Genomic DNA, 21,636 nt, shown 5'->3' with positions numbered 1-21,636 from the left:
AAGTAAAAGTATAGATAAAGAAACAATGCACCTGTGTTTAAATTTGAGATGAAAGTATTACTAGTGAAAAGTTCTGAGTATAAAAGTACAATTTTGAATGCTATTTAAAAGTTAAATAATACTGAAAGAGTGTGTAGAGGACAGAAAGTACATATACCCTTTTCAGGCAAGATAGATGAATAGGAAGAAGTAGATCACTGACACTGATTGATTTTATTCATGTTTCTGTAGCCTACTTTATGCGTAAAAATGGCCAAAATGACTTAATCGTAATCTGAATAATACATATATAAGATACAAAGAGTTTTTTTCGGATGGGATTCAGGCGTTGAATGAACTAGTTATAACGAAACAAATCTGGTAAAAGCGGCTAGCGGTTCACCGACAACATTATGCTGTGGTCTTGGTGTCGTGGATGTTGTTGTTCGCCACTTAGAGCAGATAACCGAACTGTTCCACAACCTGGAAACTGAGAACTACAACAAAAGAGTCTTTCCAGCGTCTCCCTTTAACAGATGTCTAAGCAAATAAACAAACAAACTACGCCGTCACAGGAACACATGTCTTGTAGCGAAACTATCCCCGCCTCCACCACCCGCGGAAAGATCTAGCGAAAGTGACAAGCTACAGTAAGAACGGTCTATGCCCCGCTGTATTGACTCTCTCAGCTGCGCTTCCAGGCTCATATGCAGCCTATAGTCGCTGACAAAGTGTATTTTAGTTGCACTTTATGAACCTCCACAAGATAGACTTCATGGATTATCTCCAATTTTGCGCTCACGACCCAAATCAGGGCTGCTTGTACTTTTACGCACGGCTGTTTGGCTACCGCCCCGCCCCCCCCCTCACAACTTTAACACTGACTTTTAACGCCATTTGAACTCGTCCATCTTACCCAGTATGCGCGCCTCGTTGTTGCAGCCGATCGCCCTCAGAGTTTCCACGGTTCTGTCCAGAGCCCCGTCCTCCTCGCACCGGGAAATCAGTAACTTCATGATCTGCCTGCGCGTCTTCTTCTCTACCTCAGAATCACAGATGCGCGGCGCCTCCTCGGGGTCGGTCAACTGGTCACAAAACGCACGGAATTCGTCGCTCTCCAGGAGCTTGAGAGCATTCAGGATCGCATTTCTGGCGTTTTCGAGCGTCATCGTCGTTCCGGGGTTGTTTTGTTGCTGTTTTCTGTATGCGCCTTCCGTGTGCGTGCGTCTGGGAAGGTTTTGATATCGCCGCGTGGAGTTTTCTTCCAATGAATGAGCGCCGGTCGCGTTGCTGATATTCGTTACCTCGGTTTGGGGGAGGGGCTTAAGACCTGAGTGCGGCGGCGCCAAGTGAGTTTAGTGAGTCCCGCCACTTGTTGGAGAAGAGAAGAAAAGAGAGAGAGAAGATAATCACTTCTTAACCCCACTTGAACCGAGCACATTTTCTTAACCTCTTAACTCCCGCCTGAACCGAAAGGATCTTTTTCCTCACGTCAACAGATTTTTTTTCCATAATTTTTTTTGTTGGGTATTCAAATCATTTTTGTAACTTTTTTTGTAACTTTATTTTTTGTCATTTTTTTGTCAATTTTTTATCAATTTTTTGCCATATTTTTGTCATTTTTATGGTTACATTTTGTCACATTTTTGTCATTTTTTCGTCAATTTTTTGTCAATTTCTTGTCAATTTCTTGTGACATTTTTGTGACATTTTTGCCACTTTTTCATATTTTTTTTGTCACTTTTTTGTCACATTTTTGTTTTTTTTATTCAATTTTTTAATCAATTTTTAGTCATTTTTTGTCCATTTTTTGTCAATTTTTTATAAATTTTTTGTCATATTTTTGTAATTTTGTTGTCACATTTTGTCACATTTTTGTCATTTTTTTGGTCATTTTTGTCACATTTTTGTCATTTTTTCTTAAATTTTTTAATCATTTTTTTAGTAAATTTTTTATCAATTTTTTGTCATATTTTTGTAATTTTTTTGTCACATTTCGTCACATTTTTGTCATTTTTTCGTCAATTTCTTGTGACATTTTTGTGACATTTTTGCCACTTTTTCATAAATTTTTCGTCACTTTTTTGTCACATCTTCATCATTGTTTTCGTCTCAGTTTTGTCGCTATTTTCACAGCTTTTTTCCAGAAGCTTTTGGATTGGGGTAAAGCCAAACTGGAGAAAATGTGCTCGGTTCAGGTGGGAGTTAAGGGTTTAAGTGACAAAAAAGTGACAAAAAGCGATGGAAAAACGAGGAAAAAGATCCATTTAGGAGACTGTTGTAGGTCTTAGCTTTCAAATGAGGCACTACACTGGCCTATAGGCAGTGACCTTATGGATTTGGGTAAAGTTGAATTGTAGAAAATGCACTTGGTTAATGCGGGCGGTAAATAATATCACAATGGAGAAATGTACTTGTTAAATAGCTTTACTTTACTATATTTGTTTATTTAAAGAGGACAGTGCACATTAATGAACACAGTACAGTTACTTGTGTAAATGTGCCAAATTTAGCCATGGGCTGCTTTCCATCCGTAGTCCTCGTACATGTAAGACAAAACATGTTTAAAACAAAGAAAGAACACTCATGGAAAAGATTGTTTTTGGTTTTGGCGCCGCCGTGTCAGCAAATGGGGAGGGAGAGGAATCTGATTTGCATAGCGCGCATCACACGAGTTATCCAATAGGCGTGCAGTGTAACCCGTCATCTGACAGGTCAACATGAGCACGTGGAATGGAAGCACGTGGAGCGTGACCAGAGGGGGGCAGAGTAGCTAATTTACTAGAGTACTTTTAAATATTTTGACTCAAGAAGTATAGTCAAAAATAGTGACCAAAATAATAACTCAAGAGTAAAAAGCGCGCGGGGAACATGTTAAGTACTCGAGTGAGAAACTGCTCGAGCGTAAAGGTCTGATTTATGATTCAATAATGATTCAATTCATAATGCATAATTATGAGAAACAAAGATTGCAGATTGTGTTTAATGCATTGCCTACGTGAAACATTAGGTGCACGTGCGATAATTGAGGCATTTGTTTTAATCCCTAATCTGACTCTGGAAGCTTCTGTAAAACACTTGTAGCAACATTGTAATAAGTTTGTTCGCGTGTTTGGAGTGGATCTGTTTCGTTTCCAGCTGTTACGCCCCGCCTCTCGGCCTCACTTAACACACGCTCACACCACTGTTCTGTCTGAATCTCACAGCATTTCCGCATTTTACCGGGAGAGCACCCGGGCGCGCGAGCTGCCATGGCGGCATCAAAAAAATTTCGGGTTCCGATCACTCAAGCTCTGGAGAAGCTGAGCGCGGAGGATCTGGTCAGATTCCGGACCTTGCTGCGGGAGCCGCGGGGTGACGGGCTGTCGCCTGACCGCTTCAGAGTGGCCCAAGTGGAAGGGAAGAACTGCCAGGAGCTAGCTAAACTGCTCGTGGACACTTTCGTGGGAAAGGCCATGGATATTGCACTAAAGATGCTCAGAATAATCGACTGTAATCTGGCGGCGGACGAGCTGGGTGAGTGCATGCGCCTTACGCACGGCACGCGCCTCTCCAGGAAGACGCTATAGCGACAGCGCGCAACGAAAATGTGTTGACACGAGCGTGGATATGCTGTGTTTACTTTCACTTTCACGAAATTAATTTTGAGATGTGGTGGGACATGGAGGGTCAGACTTCAGAAACTGAACTTCAATTAGACAAAGACCAGCCTTGGTTTTCTTCCTTTGCTATTTTAGCACCAAAGCAAAAACAGGGAGAGATACAAGCAGTGTTGGGTAGGAACTAAATACTTAAATTCATAATACATAGAATAATCATTTTGAGTGAGTATTCTGGTAAAGTTACTCTTTCATTTGAGGGTATTTATAATACTATTACTCTCCTAATATCACTGTACTAAATCATTACCATCCATCCATTTTCTTCCGCTTTATCTGGGCTGGTCGCGGGGGCAGCAGTCTCAGCAGAGATGCCCAAACTAAATAACTACATTTCAGTTTTATAATCATAACAATAAGAATGAGAAGAACAAAAGAGACTCGGTCATTCTGTGGGGGCGTTTGCAAAGTGCTTTTTTTTTTACATTCCATGTTTATTATTCCATACATAAAGTCTCGCTGCATGTTTCTAATCATACACCACTTTTATGCATGATTATAAAGCAAATCATTGTAAAAGTATTCCCAATGGTTGATCTGATATCACCAAGTAATTAAGAGTCCAGGATCGATGTTAAGTTGTTTTCCCAGGACAAAAGTTCCAGCCAGTCAATCAGCCGAACCCTAACATTGGTCCTGGACTCTTAATTACTTTGTGATATCAGGAACACCTAATCCCAATGCAGTGCTCTGATTGGACAAAATAATACACTACAGAATACACATTAAGGCAAGTATTCAGTGTTCTGTAACTAAATACAATTGTAAAGTATTCTCGCCAACACTGGATATGATGAACGAGGTGGCTGCTGACCAGTGAGATGATGCCCGGTGCTGAGCTTCTGTTCTTGACGACGCGCCCGCCCGTTCACCTCCTGAAGTCCCCACGGCCCGTGCTCCCCGGGACCCCGCCGCTCCGCTATGGCTGGGTTCAACGTGTGGTTCCCTACCTCGGAATCATCTCCTGCCCTATATCCCCCTTACCAACCTCTCCCATTGTTCAGTAAACCGTGATGGGACGAGAACTTAGCCCGTCCATAAATCTGGAGACCCTAATGCCAGGACTTGTTCAACATCCTTACACAAATTTTACACTTGAGAATGCTGACTCTTGATTCTACCACACCAGCTTGAAAACCCAACAAAGCTTAGAGTAAAACCAACACTGCCAAACAGATAAAAAACCAAAGCCTCTAAACAGTACTAAGTGTTAAGTTTTTAAATAGTAGCAGGGATCAAACTAGAGCTTATAAACAGTAATTACTAATATAGTACTTAAACAGTGCTAAAATTAAACCAAAAGTAGATACATGCAAATGCAGTGAAGAGACTCACCAAAAGTTGTCTTTGAAGATTTTTGTATTAAAATATTAAAGGCAATACAAGATGTGACCTTTCATTGGATGGATGCAAGCCAGTTTATGGAGATTCAGAAGCCTTATTAATAACCTGCTATCTACCTTTGGAGCCAAAACATGCAAGTAGTAGAAGTTCTACTGAATACCGGCATAGAATCGGGAAAGTATGAAGCGGATGGTTATCGACTAATGATTATAGATTACTGACTGCTCCTTAAAAGGTCACAGAAAATAGCTACAGTAAACAAGGGCTTCACTAAGAGTTCGAAGAAGTTTCTCAAAGCTCAAAGTTCAGAAGGTCTTTCAGATGGTCGAGAGCAATGTTGCCCCACGAGCTCCGGGCGGCCAAGGAAGAGCGTCTGACCCCGGCCTCTCTTCCGGGCCCAGCTTAAATCCTCCGCCATCAGGATGAGAGGGAGGAATCACTTCTCCATCTCTTACGTCAGGAGCAGATGCGAAAGCGGCTCTCTTCTCCACACCTGTCTCACTCCTCGATCATGTGGTCAACCACGGCTCGTCTCCTTTCTTCGGAAACCACCCTGATGTTCGCTAGATGACCTTCACCTTCATTTCACCTTCTCCGCATCCTCACCCCGTCTCTGCGAGCTGCTGTCACAACAGGCGACCCCGTCTCATCCCAAGACGCAGTTGACACATGCAACTCAAACACATCCGTTAACAACGTTTAGCGATACTTCACAATTCAAAACATCAAATGAAGTAAAATGTTTCCTGTTTTTTGTCTCAAAATCTCTCTCCGTATTCAGGTGAGGGCAATAAAATACTTATAAAAGTTATATAACAAAACAATACCCATAAGAGTAACACAAAAATAATCATGATAAAACAATACATATAAAAGTAATATGGTAAGAGTAAGAGAGTAATATGTCAAAATAATATGTCAAAATTATACTTTTAAGAGTAATATGTATGGTTAATATGTATGTACACATCAAGGGGAGGTGACTTCATTACAATCCTCTTGAGGCAGCAGGCCATATATACAGTAAGTGACAAAACATTGCGTTCCAGGAAGTTAGGACGCCCAATATTGCACATTTCATGCTATGAGTCTGGATAATATGGCATTGTTTTGTAATTTTACAGAAGCTATAGAGTTCACTGCAACTTTGAAAGTGGAAAATGTAAAAGGAAAGGTTTAAAAGGCTGTGCAGGACACCTTAAAGAGGGGTTAGTCTATACTTAGTGTGGTCATATAGAGGCTTGGTTGAGTGACCATAATATTTACTCAAGTAAAAGTAACATTACTTTCAAATCTTTCAAGTAGAAGTTCAAAGCAGAAAATCTTGATATTTCCAAAGGAAAGTATTGTTACTTCAAATAAAAATGCTCAAGTAGACCTAAAAAGTTCTGTATAAAACAACTCCAAGAAGTATAATCAGTACTTCAAAAAGTTCAAGTGTTTTATCATTTATTATGTCCAGCTAAACTCACTTCTTTCTATTCGAAATTTCCGAATAAACAGAGGAGAGTCGTCTGGCCAGGCTATATCAAAGTAGCAACATCTTCTTATTTGCCTGTATCTTTTGTTTGATTGTGTTTGTTTATTTGGTTGGCACTGACTGTGCATGTTCAAGAACATACATGGGACTCATGCATGTAAACACGCCACCCCTGGGCTAAATTGTAATTTTTTGTACTTTGTGTTTTCTTTCTTTAGTGGAAGCCTTAGAGACGACACCAAGATGGGGAAGATCAAAGACACTGCCTGATGCTTCTCTATCCAGTAATTACAAAAATTTTTTTAGTAATATTGAACTGGAACCTAGTATTGTGAAGTAGCCTGTGAATTGTAGGGGAGACAGGGCTGTTTGTCACATTGCTTTTTATAGCCACACTAGGGGGCGCTGTGACTTGACATTGTTATTCTTTTAGTAGGCACGATTTTGTCAAAAAAATATCCTCAATTTTAGTCTAGTTTTAGTCGACTAAAATTGCAAGTAAATTTAGTCGACTTAATTTAAGACAAATTTAGTCGACTTTGCATTTATAGTATTCATTATAATCATATTAAATCTCGCTCCTCTGCTTCATGGAGCTGCTCCACATCAATAAAGCTCAGAGCTGATCCTTTGGCCGTGACTTTACATGATCTGAGGCTCTGTCAGTCTGTTAATGGAAGTTTGGATGACATTAGTCTCTCCATTTCATTTTTATTTAGTCTTATTTGAGTCCATTAAAATATCTGGACATTTTAGTCATAGTTTAGAGTTTTCTCATGAAAAACTTTTTATTTTGTTTTATTTCAATTTTAGTCGTCAAAAATATCACTTTGACGAAAATTAAAGCTAAATATTTTAGACGACAAAATGAACACTTGTGCACACATGGGGCACACAACTTGTGCCCTGTTTGCCCTCATAGATGCAATAAAAACAAAAGGGTAAATATGGATTTAAACAAACTTCTGTGCCCTGAGATGAGGCGGACTGCAGACAGAATGGTGTCTGACAAACTACAATGACAGCATGAGCTCCTGAACATGGAAACGTTTGTTAGACACTTTGTATTTACGGACATTAGCCTGTAAGAATCGCCTTTATAACAGAGCTGTAAGAGCTAAAACAGTCTGTCTGCTAAAGGTCAGACTGAGCTTTCATTATTATGAAGATGGACGCTCACAAAGCTTAACTTTGCCATGGACAGTCATCATGAGTCGTGTATTTCAGCAGATCTGAATGGAATTATTGTGGATAAATGATGTTGTTTTTTGTTTTTTGTTTTTTTGTTTGTGTGTGTGCGGACCCCGTCCTGAATATCAGGTCAACTCATCTGGTCGCCCAGACCTTACATTTTGTCAAAATTCATGTTGACACCTAGAACCCTCATTAAAGGTGCATTATATCACTTTTTTTTTTATGTTTGTGCATATTTGACTTTGTAGTGACTCAGCGGCTGTATGAGGTCAGCATGGAGCCCTTTACTTTCCCTTCACCTTTACAGTGGTCTCTAGGACACTCCAGGATCAGTTGTTTGGAAGGTTTTCACTGCTGACGGACCGTTTTCTGTTTTTTACTTTTTGTGTCATTTAACATTAGCTCTGAGATAAAAACTCAGCCTGCAAAATCAAGACCTTAAATATCTTTAAAAACATGAAATTGAATTCCAACTTCCTGCAAGTGTGTCCATATAATCCTGTTGGTTTAATGTATTGTACTGATAGTGAATGTGCATTGTATCCCTCTGTTGTTTCTTTATTCTTAATTTTGTGTTTTTATTTTCCTTATAGACAGCAGTGACCAACCAGCGTCTCGATCGAAGGCATTAGTTCGTCAACAATGTAATTATCACAACTTTTCATTAACGATGTTTCACAAGAACCTGGATTTGCTGATGATACTCATGATATAAGATTGAGAATTTTTGTGCTCTTTGTCTTAATTTCAACAAACAGTCAAAAGGCCATATGTATTTCTGGGTTTTAACCTCATACCCCTCGCCGTAACCAAGTGCATTTCCTCCAGTTCAGTTTTACTCAAATCTAAAAGCGTCTGGACTCAAGTTTGCAGCCTATACGTTTGTTAAGTGATGATGTCATCGCTCTATTTCCGGATCCAACGGAGCTTTAGCCGTATTCACTATAATGGGATTTTTCTGATTTGAACCGGCTGTAGAGCCGACTACAAGGCTCTTTCTGGACATCTGATCACAATGAAATATTACATTTACTTTGGATTTCCATTAGTTATGCTTTTCTGGCATTCATCATCAAATGATTTTTTTACATAGACAATGAAGGCTTGTAATTTAGGCTAGATGCAAGTTGGCCATTTTATACTCACTACTGCCACCTCAGGTCATACGTGCAACTGCAGCTTCTATGTTAAGCTCATGCATGATCGTAATTCGGACCCAAAGTAACAACTTTCTTTTTGACAGTGCAGGATTTTAGAGGCAGTTGTGGTGAACAGGTCTGAGCTCATTCTACACATTAGGACATGGCTGGAACATGTAGGGGGAGGAAAATACATAGTTTTAACAATTTTAAACTGTGTATAGTCCCTTTAAATACAAAAATATCTTCATTTTAACTGGAGAAATTGTGAACTATATTGTTCGAATTCGGTGTAAAACAGTTGTTGGCCTTTTGTCTGTTGTTATTTCAGCAGGAGACTTAGATGAAGTTGTGTTTTTGTTTTTTTTGTTGCATTTTTGTCACGTCTCGGTCACTCCTTTGTTGCTTCTTTGTCGTGTTTTTGTAGCTCTTTCATCACTTTTTAGTTGTATTTTATAACTTTAAAAAAAATCTTCGCTTTTCTGGTTTTTGACGCTTTTTTGTCATCGCAATTTTGATGCTTTTTTTCGTCAAGAAGCTTTTAGATTTGGATAAAGCCCAATTGGAGAAAATGTGCTCGGATCAGCAGGGGGGTTAAGAGGTTAACCGAGTGCATTTTTTTTCCAGTTCAGTTTTACTCAAATCTGAAAGCTTCTGGACTGGAGCTTGCTGCCTATAGGCCAGTGTCACGCCTCATTTGAAAGCTAAGACCTAGAAAAACTGATGTTAACTGATCTTATTCCTCAAGTTTTTGCCGTTGTCGTCACTTTTTTCACATTCTTTAACATCTCACTGTTTTGTTGAGATTTTGTCACATTTTTGTTGCTCCTTTTTTGTTGCTTTTTCATCATTTTTCCATCATTTTTTTGTCACTTTTTTTCTTGCGTTTTCATCCTCGATTTCTTCGCAATTTTTTCATCTTTTTTTCAAGAAGAGTTTAGATTTGGGTAAAGCCAAACTGGAGACAATGTGCTCGGTTCGGGTGGGGGTTAAGAGGCTAAAGTTATGTTAAATAGGATGTTCTCACTCGTTCACCTGAATAAATGTACAGTAATCGAGTATTGCTTTAGTTCTAAATCACAAATGTCTCCTAATGTGTTACAGCGCTTGATATACCTGAAAAAGTGACTGGTCCTGTGGAAAGTAAGTGCCTCTCACAAACACATTTCACTGTTGACACTTCACAGTTCTGACCTCCTGTCTCTTCTCCTCCAGAGGGACACTTCGTGGACAGGCACCGGAACGAGCTGATCGAGCGGGTGTCATACATGTTCCCCATCCTGGACCATCTGCTTCAGGAGCAGGTTCTGGGGCAGGAGCAGTACGACCGGGCCCTGGAGCTCCGCCCCCATCAGGCCCAGATGAGCCTCCTCTTCCGCGGGCCCCTGAAGACGGGAGGAGACCGCGCCAAAGACGCGCTCATGGCCGCCATATGCATCCATTATCCGTCTCTCGTGCAGGATCTGTGGAAGAAAGAGGGGTAGACGGGGTCGGCTCCCTTCGCACTGGACGGACCCGTTTTACCTCCGGATAATATGAAACTAAAGAAGCTACAACTTAGTTCAACGCACGACTCACACTTGAAAGTCTTCTTCATTTGTGCGGCTCGTGACAGCACCATCTGCTCTTTACGAAGACTCAAAGTCACTGGAAAAACATTGCTCATGACTTTGAGTTTATGAAGTTACTTTTCAGCACTGTCCTGAGAAAAGATAAAGTCCCTGTGACGTCGCTGTCGGTGGTGCCGCATGTGAGTCATGTGACCTGGCGCTCGGTGTCACGTGTCGGCGCATAAGCTCTTGTTTTAAACAAAAAACAACAAACAAACTACTTTCTCCCACTTTCGTCTCGTCAACGTAAACTCATATACGTCTCATGTTTTAGTTGCCAGAGATTTTTTTTTTTTCATCGATATGATATCATTATTTTAAAAAAAAATCAATAAAATTATATTGTTATCGTTTTTGTAGTCTTCAACAAAAACAACATTGAAAAAACTTCCATAACGAAGCTTTAAAGCAGGGGTAGGCAACGTCAGGCCCGCGGACCAAATCCGGCCCTCCAGCACAGAAACCCCTGCCCTCAAGATGATTTTGATTAAAATTATTATGCAAATAAGAGATCAAATTCCTTTTACAGTACTCTAAAAATGCAAGAAATAGTGTCAGTATTTTAAAAATGCCCAGGGAAAATATCCCACTTGGTCCTACAGTATGTAACGCAAAACAGTGATTCTCAACTTGTGGGTCGCGGAACCTTTTTCAGGGGGTCGCGAGTCCATATGGAACTTTTTTTTTCAATATTTTCCAGCTGAAACTGCATGGAATTTCAGTTTTTAAAGGGATATCTACTGCTTGTTCATTAAAAACTTGTGTGGGAAAACACAATATTTTATACGATATATGACAAATAAAGGGTTAATTTGGGTCATTTGGGCCCGTCATCTGAGGGTAACGTTGGGTCGCGACTTGGGAACCACTGATGTAAAACTGGCATTTGCTGAAAAAAAGTTATTTACTTTAGGCCACAATGTTGAGGTTCGGCCCTTGGTGTTTTGGCAAATCGCCCTTCCATGACACAAACTTGCCTCCCCCTGCTTTAAAGGGACTATACAGCGAAAATTATGTATTTTACCTCCCCCTACATGTTCCAGCCATGTGTAGAATGAGCTCAGACCTGTTCACCACAACTGCCTCTAAAATCCTCCTCTGTCACTCAAAAAGTTGTTACTTTGGTCCAAATTGCCGTCATGCACGAGCTTAAAGGGATATTTCAGGATTTTTGACATAGGGCCTCATTTCCTAGTTATCCAGAGTGTTGCTGGTACCTGGAGATATTTCTTTTGTAATTCATGCAGTTCTTATGTTTGAAGAGTTTCGTGGCGCTAGGCTAATGCAAGGCTAGTGCATTTCTATGGTATCAGCAAGCCTGCATTAAAAACAGTCTGACCCGCTCCACAGAGCACCTGAGGCAAATCACTTATAACGCCAGACTAACCATATAAATGTCTGTGTCGATAGAATCATTTTAACCATTTTGCATTTAAAATAACTTATATTTGAGCAGCATCAGCTTTGTGGTTGTATAAGCTATGCAGCGGCGGAGTGATCTGCTAGAAAATAGTCATATGAGGTTATATTCCAAAAATTATTCTATCGACACAGACATTTATATGGTTAGTCTGGTGTTATAAGTGATTTGCCTCAGGTGCTCTGTGGAGCGGCTCAGACTGTTTTTAATGCAGGCTAGCTGATACCATAGAAATGCACTAGCCTTGCATTAGCCTAGCGCCACGAAACTCTTCAAATATAAGAACTGCATGAATTACAAACAAAATATCTTCAGGTACCAGCAACACTCTGGAGGAAATGAGGCCCTATGTCAAAAATCCTGAAATATCCCTTTAATATAGAAGGTATAGTTACATGTATGACCTGAAGTGGCAGTGGTGAGTATAAAATGCCCAACTTGCATTTAGTCTCTGTAAAACAGTACTAAGTAAGTTGTTTCACTGACTAAATCCTTTCCGTTGTCCCTTTGGGGGTAATGCAAGTGTTAATGGGATGATTGGGGCTGATTTGACAGAACAACTTTTCTTTTAAAGGAGGTTTATTTGACCAAAAGAATTTATACTTTTACTCAAGTATTGAAACAAATACTTTGATCAGATCTGGTCCCATCTGTGTGACACATGTGAACACCATGAAGGCATTCTCATCTATTTTACCCTCTGATCCAAATGTTTTGGTTAAATATTTTCTTTTCCTTTGCACTAGCTGAAGCTTCACTGACTTACATGGACATTCCTGGGTAACGCTTCATTTTACACTACCTTGATACATTGTACCTAGCAAAATGTAGTTCTATGTAATCTCCTTTGCAACAATCTGTAATAACTACTGTCTATGTAGTACATACACAATGGAATCATGTGTGTTAGTACTTTGCAGGTACATAATGTAGTAAGATATGTGACCTTTAAAGTTAGGCCTTAAGGTCAGGGTTAAAGCTTGGGTTTTATTTCTTATGTACCTGCAAAATACTAACACATTATTACTACATTATTCCTTTGTGTATCTGACAAGTTATTACACATTGTTACAGAGCACATCACATTGATTGTACTACATTTGGCGAGTGCAATGTATCAAAGGTAGTGTAAAATAAAGTGCTACCCTTTAACTCCATAATACATCTGGAAAGTCTTCATTTAAGGAATAAGGAGTGTTTTCACTAACCAGTATCTTTATGATGTTAGTTTACTGTGTTGAAATGGTTAGTAAAGTAATGTAGCTACAGCAATATTCAAAACAGTTATTGAATATCATGTTTTTTCCACATGTCGTGCAGCCACAAAGCACGATATGGCTTTATATAATATATCGTCAATGAGAGACCAAAATGATTCCTGTCTACTGCTGTTACTGACCTCAGGACCAAAGGAAACAGAGCTCAGCAGCGGGATGGACTTTTGTTATCCAGAAGTAAATGTAAAATGTAATGGAAAATATTACTGACAGAGTGTCTTTGTTCTTTACTGTCCTTATGCATATATTTAATACTTCTGTTAAACTTGACTTTTACCGTGTGAATGTGAGTGAACAAAAACATATGTAAAGGGATCATGGATTTTGCAGTAAAGATGAATTTGTCTGAGTATTGTGCTTAATGTTTCAAGAAATGAGGAAACACATTAACCCCTTAACTCCCACCTGAACCGAGCACATTTTCTCCAGTTTGGCTTTAGCTTCTGGAAAAAGCTGTGAAAATAGACAAAAAAGTGACGAAAAATGGATGAAAAAGTGGCAAAAATGTCACAAGAAATTGACAAAAATTGACAAAAATATGACAAAAATGTGATAAAAAAATAACAAAAATTTGATTAAAAAAATGATGAAAAACAAAAAAATGTGACAAAAAAGTGACGAAAAATGGATGAAAAAGTGGCAAAAATGTCACAAGAAATTGACAAAAATATGACAAAAATGTGATAAAAATTAAACAAAAAAATCACAAAAATGTGACCAAAAAATAACAAAAATTTGATTAAAAAAATAAATAAAAATGTGACAAAAAACTACAAAAATGTGATAAAAATTGACAAAAAATTACAAAAATGTGACAAAAAATGACCAAAATGTAAAAAAAAAAAATGACAAAAAATTTCTAAAAAATTGACAAAAAAATGTAAAAAATGTGACAAAAAAAAGAAAAAAAAATTACAAAAATGTGACAAAATGTGACAAAAAAAAATACGAAAATGTGAAAAAAATTTGACAAAAAAATGTGACAAAAAATGACAAAAAATGACAAAAAAGTTACAAAAGTGAGTTGAATACCCAACAAAAAAATGATGGAAAGAAAGTCTGATGACGTGAGGAAAAAGATCCTCTCGGTTCAGGCGGGAGTTAAGAGGTTAATAGATCTAAAAAAAGAGGGGAGTATTAGGAAATCTATAAGCCTTAAAACATGAACATTATAAGCTCTCAACTCCAATAACCACAGCAAAAATATTGTAATACTAAGTCAGAATCCATACTACTTGTTGCACTTGTAACAGCAAAGATGTGGGCCATGTCTACAGATGAAGCCTTTCAAATCCTTTGGAAATAGTAGAATGTGCACTCCAGTATTGTGTATTATGAAGACTTTACTTAAATTGTGTCGCTGCACCATCTTTTTTTTTATGAACTTCTCAACAGGCTGCTTCATTGAGGTCATTGCAGTTCCATAAACCAAAGAGCCATGTTTTCCAGTTGGACTTGTATAAACGCTGGCAACATCAGTGTAGTCAGGTTTGTTTGAGGAGAATCAGTTCCTCCTCCAGCTGTTAGGCTCCACCCCTCCGCTGTAAAGATACTATAATACATGACAGAACATTTCCGGGAAGACACCCGCGCGCACTTGTCTTGCGTGAGCCGTCATGCCAGGTCCTCGGATCCTGATCGCGAACGCTCTGGAGGATCTGGACCCGGGGGACTTCGACAAGTTCTCTGCTCGGCTGAAGGAGCTCCGGGATGACGAACATAAACCGGCGCGCTTCAGACAGGGCCAGCTGAATGGGAAGAACCACCTGACGTTGGCTAACCTCCTGGCGGACTCTTTCTCGGTACATGCTGTGTCAATTACCGTGGCGCTGCTCAGAGCCATCGACGCGCACCGGGTGGCAGACGACCTGGGTGAGTGCGTGCGCCTTTACGCACGGGGAGTGACTGTTCAGCTGCAAAACCAACATAGGATTTGTTAGTCTCGTGTCACTCTGGTGTTATGCAACCATTTTTTACTTTCAGTTTCTATTTCTGTTTCGAAACAAGGCGACTGTTGCATTAACCTGTTGATCCAAGGATTTGCACTGGTGGTTTAATGACGTCAACTATTTTAGACTTTAGTCCTTTCTTTTTAGAGTGATTTAGATCTGTTTTTCCGACCTGCCCAAAAAGTGTCACATTTGTTATGATTGTAATTCTTTCTGTCTGTTTGTTTTCTGTTTGCAGTAGAGGAAGCCAAGGATCTGCTTGCGCCCAAGAGTCAAAGCTGTGAGAAATTTCTGTTTTGTTTCCTGGAGCGCACAGGAGGCCTATTCTAATGTGCATCCAGTTTATAGTTTACTTGAAGAAGCAGACATGTAGCCCATCCTAGAACCTATTACTCTCAGGTATAAGCTTTCCACTACAATTACTGCTATACTACGATTACGACGACTACTACTTCTCCTACTGCTATCTATACTACAATAACACTTCAGCTATTACTACTACTAGAAGAAAAAAAGAGGATTTTTCGAGGATACATCCTCTTTTCAAATGAAAGACTTAGCCTGGCATCTGGAGTCTGTGGTTGATCTAAATATTGCAAATGAGACATTGAGTCTCCAGGGACTCTGGCCCTGCTTCACTTTGTCAACACTCAATGCTGTAAATGGGTGTGAAATGTGCATATAGCTACATTCTTTGAACAATTTTAATACACAGGAGGGACTGTGAGAGCTAGAAACAAGTTTGGGCCAAAACAAATAAATTCACTGTTTGAACAGGGAAAATCAGGTACCCCAGCTTTAATATATGATGAGTTAACACTTAATTCATCATGAAAACTAGTACTAGTACTAACTAGTATTTAACTGTGGTAGTTGAGTAGTTATTAAGTGTTAGTGAAACTTATTGAATTGTTCATAATTAGGGTTAGGTACCGTTAAACATTACTTGGTACCGACTGAAAAGCTCCGGTAAGGGAGGGGTATTGAAAAACAAATATTCTTTTGGTGCCACGTTTCGGTACTTTACCCACCAAACGTCAATACAGGACCCGCAGTGAGTCTAAAAAAAAGAACATGAATGTTTGAGCAGATAATTAGCCGCTTCAGCGCAAATGCATCTGCTTTCCTAAAGCCAGGCAAGGCTATAACTTACTGACACTTTTGCAATTATTAGAGATGGGAGTGTCGGTCTGCGGCAGGTCTGAGCCAGAACTCAACCAGGAAATACTATATCAGTTATAAACCAGGACTAAACCGGGACTGAAAAAGACATGAGAGGTTCTCAGGCAATTTGAAAAGCACAATAAAGTAGTGGTATTGAAGAACAGTACCCAGCCCTCTTCATGGGTTAACTCTTCATTTATTAAGGCTAAATAAGGTGTATTTATTATAAAGTGTTACCCAATCGGTAGGAAGTAAGCATGGCCCACCGACTAAGTACCACAACCCCATAGTAGTAGTAGTAGTAGCTGTTATAATGGCAGTAATAGTGGCTGCTGCCTTTACCTATTTGTTTTTATTATCTTACATGCAGTAGTTTCATTAGTGGCAGTTGTTGTAGGTCAATACACATAAAAACATAAATTAAAAGTATGTCGCAGGTGAAGGAGGTCACACGTGCACCACATTCAACACAAACTGCTGGAACGACCCAGCGCTGTATGTAGTAATGTTAGTAGTAGTAGTGGAAGCCACACCATTTTAAAAATACTTTTGTAGTAGCATTAGCCTTTGTAGCACTAGTGGTAGTAGCCTAGTAGTAGTAGTAGTAGTAGTTGTTGTTGCAGAGGTAAAAGTGGAAGTTGAAGTGGCAGTGAGAGTCATATTAGCATAGTACAATACAGATTGTCGACATTTACATTTGCTTTAAAGAAATAGGCCACCGTTATTACATACTAAGATATGTTCTTACCTGAGCTTAAACAAGTTGATGTGTACCTGTCTGGTCTTTGTGCGTGCCCTCAGTCACGCAAAAAGTCCAAAGATGTTGTTAGCATTTAGCCTCTCCCAGCAAAGGCATAGCTCCAAACTGGGGTGACGTTAGAAGCTAAAGCTGTTCCACGTTTTCCCTATTTCAATTTCAATACAGTTACGTGAGCCTTTACACAATCCAAAGTCTAGTTACACAACATTAAACATGGCGTAATAACGATATGACTGTGCAGACGTTGAATTACCCTAGATGTTACTACGCCTCACAATATAGTGCCCTTTTTTTTCCACTTAGAAAAAGTTTGATTTTCTGTAACTAGACTTTGGATCGTGTAACTTTTCACGTAACTGTATTGAAATAGGGAAACGTGGAACAGCTGGGTAGCTTCTAACGTCACCCCTTGGAACTACGCCTTTGCTGGGAGAGGCTAAATGCTAACAATTAGCGTAACTGAGCGCACGCACAAAGACCAGACAGGTACACATCAACTCGTCTAAGGTAAGAACATATCTCAGTATGAAAAAACGCTGGCCTGTTCCTGGCCACTGGAGCTACATAATATATAATTACATTTGCTTTTAAATAATGACAGTTTTCTTATTTTGCAGCCGCTGGAGCGTCTCCTGCTCCCGCCAGGAGTGATGCAGCTGGCAGAGCGGCGGGTGCTGCTGCTCGCGGTAAGTCCATTTCTTATTTCCGTGGAGATTGGTTCTCAACCTTTGTTACTCCTGACCCCTATAGAGCATGTTTTGCTTTCGAACAGGGTTGAGAACCGTAAGTTTAGTTTGTTTTTATGACTTTACTTTTCTCTGTCAAAAAACGTTGCTTAAAAACAGCCATGTTAGAATGCGCTCGTCTGCCCCTTTTTATTTATTTATTTATATATTTACAGGTGCTCGTCATATTATTAAAATATCTTGAAAAGTTCATTTATTTCTGAAATTCAACTTAAACTGTGAAACTAATACATGATAAAGACTCATGACATGCAAAGTGACATAAGTCAAGCCTTTGTTTGTTATAATTTTGATGATTATGGCTTACAGTCCATTTGCAAAAAAATTCTGAGATTTTTAATTTGGGGCCATAAGAATCAAAATTATAACAAATAAAGGCTACATATCTCACTTTGCATGTAATGAGTCTATCATATATTAGTTTCACAGTTTATGTATTTATTTATTTGACAGGGACATTGCACAACAAATGTGTTGCACCGACCAGAGATGGCTACAAGCTAATTTTCATCTGTAGTCCCTGGGCAGAGGCAAAGTGACAGCAAGTTTATACAGTGGCCAATGAGCGTTCTTACTTAAAGGATTAGTTCACAATTTTTCCATACTGAGACATGTTCTTACCTGAGCTTAGACGTTGATACCTGTCTGGTCTTTGTGCCCGTGGAAGAGCGTGGTCACTTCCAACTTCACCCCCATTTGGAGCTATAGGAATACATTGGGAAAGGCCAAATGCTAACAACATCTTTGGTCGTCTTGCGTGACTGAGGGCACGCACACAAAGACCAGACAGGTACGCATCAACTCGTCTAAGCTCAGTCAAAAACATATCTCAGCCAGTAAAAACGGTGAACTATTCCTTTAAGAGTCCATTCACAATATAAATACATATAAAATACATGTAAAGCACCGGCAAAAGGATCACATCAACATTCACTACTCTGATTAACCAGTTTTTGCCATTTTATACTCACTACTGCCTCCTCAGGCCATATGTGTAACTGCACCTTTTATATTCAGCTTGTTCATGACGGCAATTCGGACCGAAGTGACACCTTTTTGAGTGACAGTGCAGGATTTCTGCAGGTCTGAGCTCATTCTACACATTAAGACATGGCTGGAACATGTAGGTGGTGGAAAATACATAATTTAAACATTTTTAAATAACAGAAGTAAATGCACTTTTTCTTGATACTATATATTATAATTATATGACGAGCACCTGTATAGGCCAGAGTAACGCCTCATTGTTGATGCGTTTTTGTCAGTCTTTTTTAAAAAAATGTTTTTTTTTTGTGGTTTCCTTCATCGCCTCTTCCCCTTGATTTTTTTTTATATAGTGTTTTTTGTGGCTCTTTTTTTAGTGTGTCTTTTTTGTTCCTCATTTTTGTCACTGTTTTCACACTTTGTTCAGGTGGGGGTTAAGAGGTTAATACATCCTTTGGCGAACAAATGCCACGTAAAAAAAGCTGCTTTATCCATATACGCCTTTCTATTGTTGATCAGTTTATCTGCGTTTGAGTGAGTGAACAAACCCACTGTAAGAATTTAGAGCGTAATAGTCGAAGTCTGTGAATGTCCGTCAGCTGGAGCCTGAATGCCACACACACACTGGCCCTAACCGATCCTCTCTCTCTCTCCTGCAGAGGGGCACTTCGTGGACAGGAACCGCAAAGAGTTGATTGATCGCGTGTCCAACATAGCGCCCATCCTGGATCATCTGCATGACACGGGTGTTCTGGGGGACGAGCAATACAGCAACGCCATGGCAGAAAGCACCACACAGGCCAAGATGAGGTTGCTCTTCAATGGCCCTCTGAAGTCGGGAGGAGTCAGAGGCAAAGACGAGCTCCTGTCTGCGCTGAAGGAGCATGAGCGTTACCTCATCGAGGATCTGGAGGAGAACGAGGGCTAGACTCGTCCCTCTCCACGGCTTCTGCCACACATTGGTCTGAGGATTTTTGTGTCATCAGATTTGAATCAATCCCCACACTCTGCTTTAGTTGCAGAAGAACCTTTATTCTGACCCTGTTCTGTTCAGATTTTTTCATTTTAAATCGTGTTTTAAATTGGGTATATTATGCAAATGTTGGGCTTTTTCCATGTTACAATGTGCATAAACATTCGATATGCACTCCTAGGGATGGGACGCTAAACAATAATATCGTGAAGAGCGATAAAAATCTGGCAATTAATCTATCGCCACATTTTTCGATTATCGTGATTATCGTGCTAGAACATAATCGCTAAATCCATCTGACAACCAGTGCTGGTAACTTTACCGGGAGTGGCTACGTGGGCAGTATTTAAGATTTCAGTAGATTAGTTCCTCATCTAAAGCCATTCTTTGATTATCCACGGCATAAATAGCATTTTCTGTGTCGAGCTGCTCATTAGCTGCATGTTTTGTATTGATGACAATAGTATAGTCCAAAATGTGCCTTTAAATACTTACCTTTCATTCAATATGACATATACAGCAGACAATGAAGAGGAATATTTAATAATTGCCCAATCCCCATCATTTCTGCAGTTTCAGTGATTTTTTTAAAATCATAGATACAGATACAGGCATCTCTGGAATCGCCCATATATGGTCATGTTTAAAAACAGTTACGGGGGAAAACCATTTGGAGAAAAATCTAAACTTTCGCTCATATTTTCACTTTAACAAATGCTGAAGTATTGATATATATTTCTACCCAATACAGACACAGAGACATAGAGAGGAGCAAAATGGTTCAACAGCCCATAAATACATAAATAACCGAGAATGCTAATATGATGATACATGTTAGCATCGTGCTAATGCTAGCGCTAGCTACGATTGCCGTTTTTTTTTTGCTTCTACTGAACAATCTGCTGTGGAAAAATCCATATGGACCCGATTTAGACTTGACTTTATTTGTATCTGATAAATAAGTTCATATTCCACCAGAAAATGGCTAAAAAGAGTGGAGAACTGTGTTTCCCCAAAGATTCTGGTTTTCCCCCTCGGCGAAGCCACGCCCCTTTCTATGACTCTGTATCTATAGGCAAATATCGTGATAATATTGTTAATCGCAATTATTTTGGCCACGGTTGTGACCCCAAATTTCATTATCGTCCCATCCCTTCTGATGACACAAAGGTTCCGTAGGTGTACCGGTCATGGGCTTTTTTTATTTTTTTAAGATTATTTTTAACTTGTGATGTTTCATTAATACCGGCAGTACCTCATTCACAGAACACAACACTTTGAGATACGCATTGACCACAATCTAAAACAGTGGCAAGTTATTACAGTGGGATATTATGAATGTTTTAACCATGTATCTCCCAGTTTTTAAGGAAAATTCCTCAAATCAAGGCTGTAGTGAGCCATGGTCTATTAGGTCTGTGTGCTCCTATAGGCACCATCTCTAGAGCGGGTATGGTCCTATACCTGCTTTTTCTTTGGTTTAAATTGCAAATAATAAAAGAGGAAGCCGCAAAGTTAAAATGTTTCTTCACTTAAAGGTACACTTGGCAACTTTTTATGTAAAAACAAGTTGATATTAATACGTATTTGACCTTTCAGTGACCCAGCAGATGCTTGGGTGGTCAGCAGTGCCTTTTACTAACCATCCTGATGACCTGTAGGACGCTCCAGGATCCATTGTTTTTTAGGTTTTCACTGCTGATGGAACCGTATCCATGGTTACATATGCATTCCATTATAAAAACCTACCAGAAACTCTAAAAACATTAAATAAAATTGATCCTGATGTATAGTAGGAGCCACCGAGACGGAAAGTAAAGGGAACCACCCATACAGCCACTGCGTCAATGAAAGGTGAAATCCACACTAATACCTTTTTTCTTCTTTTTTACATAAAAAGTTGCATGGTGCACCTTTAAAAGCATATATGTAGCGTCCAAATTCTTCACAGGGACGAG

At 39.4% G+C, this 21,636-nt stretch overlaps 3 protein-coding genes across 5 annotated transcripts in view; 2 read left to right on the top strand and 1 right to left on the bottom strand.

The window, feature by feature from the left end:
* Positions 1-21,636, bottom strand: part of LOC306966322 (uncharacterized protein) — a 67,990-nt gene that overhangs the window by 27,696 nt on the left and 18,658 nt on the right. For 2 of the 3 annotated variants that reach the window (XM_079561045.1, XM_079561046.1), the window contains exon 1: positions 896-1,161. In XM_079561045.1, coding sequence (XP_079417171.1) covers positions 896-1,148 — 253 coding nt within the window. In that variant the 5' untranslated portion in view covers positions 1,149-1,161. Of the gene's footprint in view, positions 1-895; positions 1,162-21,636 lie in introns of those variants that run through there. The other variant, XM_079561047.1, reaches the window with a different exon arrangement.
* Positions 3,225-10,440, top strand: LOC306966505 (apoptosis-associated speck-like protein containing a CARD). The gene is made up of 5 exons (XM_079561275.1): positions 3,225-3,495; positions 6,681-6,746; positions 8,250-8,300; positions 9,900-9,938; positions 10,011-10,440. Exons 1-5 carry the CDS (start codon positions 3,231-3,233, stop codon positions 10,277-10,279), a joined length of 690 nt encoding a protein of 229 aa, XP_079417401.1. The 5' UTR covers positions 3,225-3,230; the 3' UTR covers positions 10,280-10,440.
* On the top strand, positions 14,719-19,633 carry LOC306966805 (apoptosis-associated speck-like protein containing a CARD; the record flags this gene model as incomplete). The annotated part of the gene is made up of 4 exons (XM_079561621.1): positions 14,719-14,974; positions 15,290-15,331; positions 17,593-17,661; positions 19,365-19,633. 4 exons carry the CDS (start codon positions 14,719-14,721, stop codon positions 19,631-19,633), a joined length of 636 nt encoding a protein of 211 aa, XP_079417747.1.

Source organism: Gobius niger (assembly GCF_951799975.1).
Source record: "Gobius niger genome assembly, chromosome: 8".
Lineage (NCBI taxonomy): Eukaryota > Metazoa > Chordata > Actinopteri > Gobiiformes > Gobiidae > Gobius > Gobius niger.
Note: the sequence above shows the minus strand (reverse complement) of the source record. Positions and strands in the feature narration are given on the sequence as shown.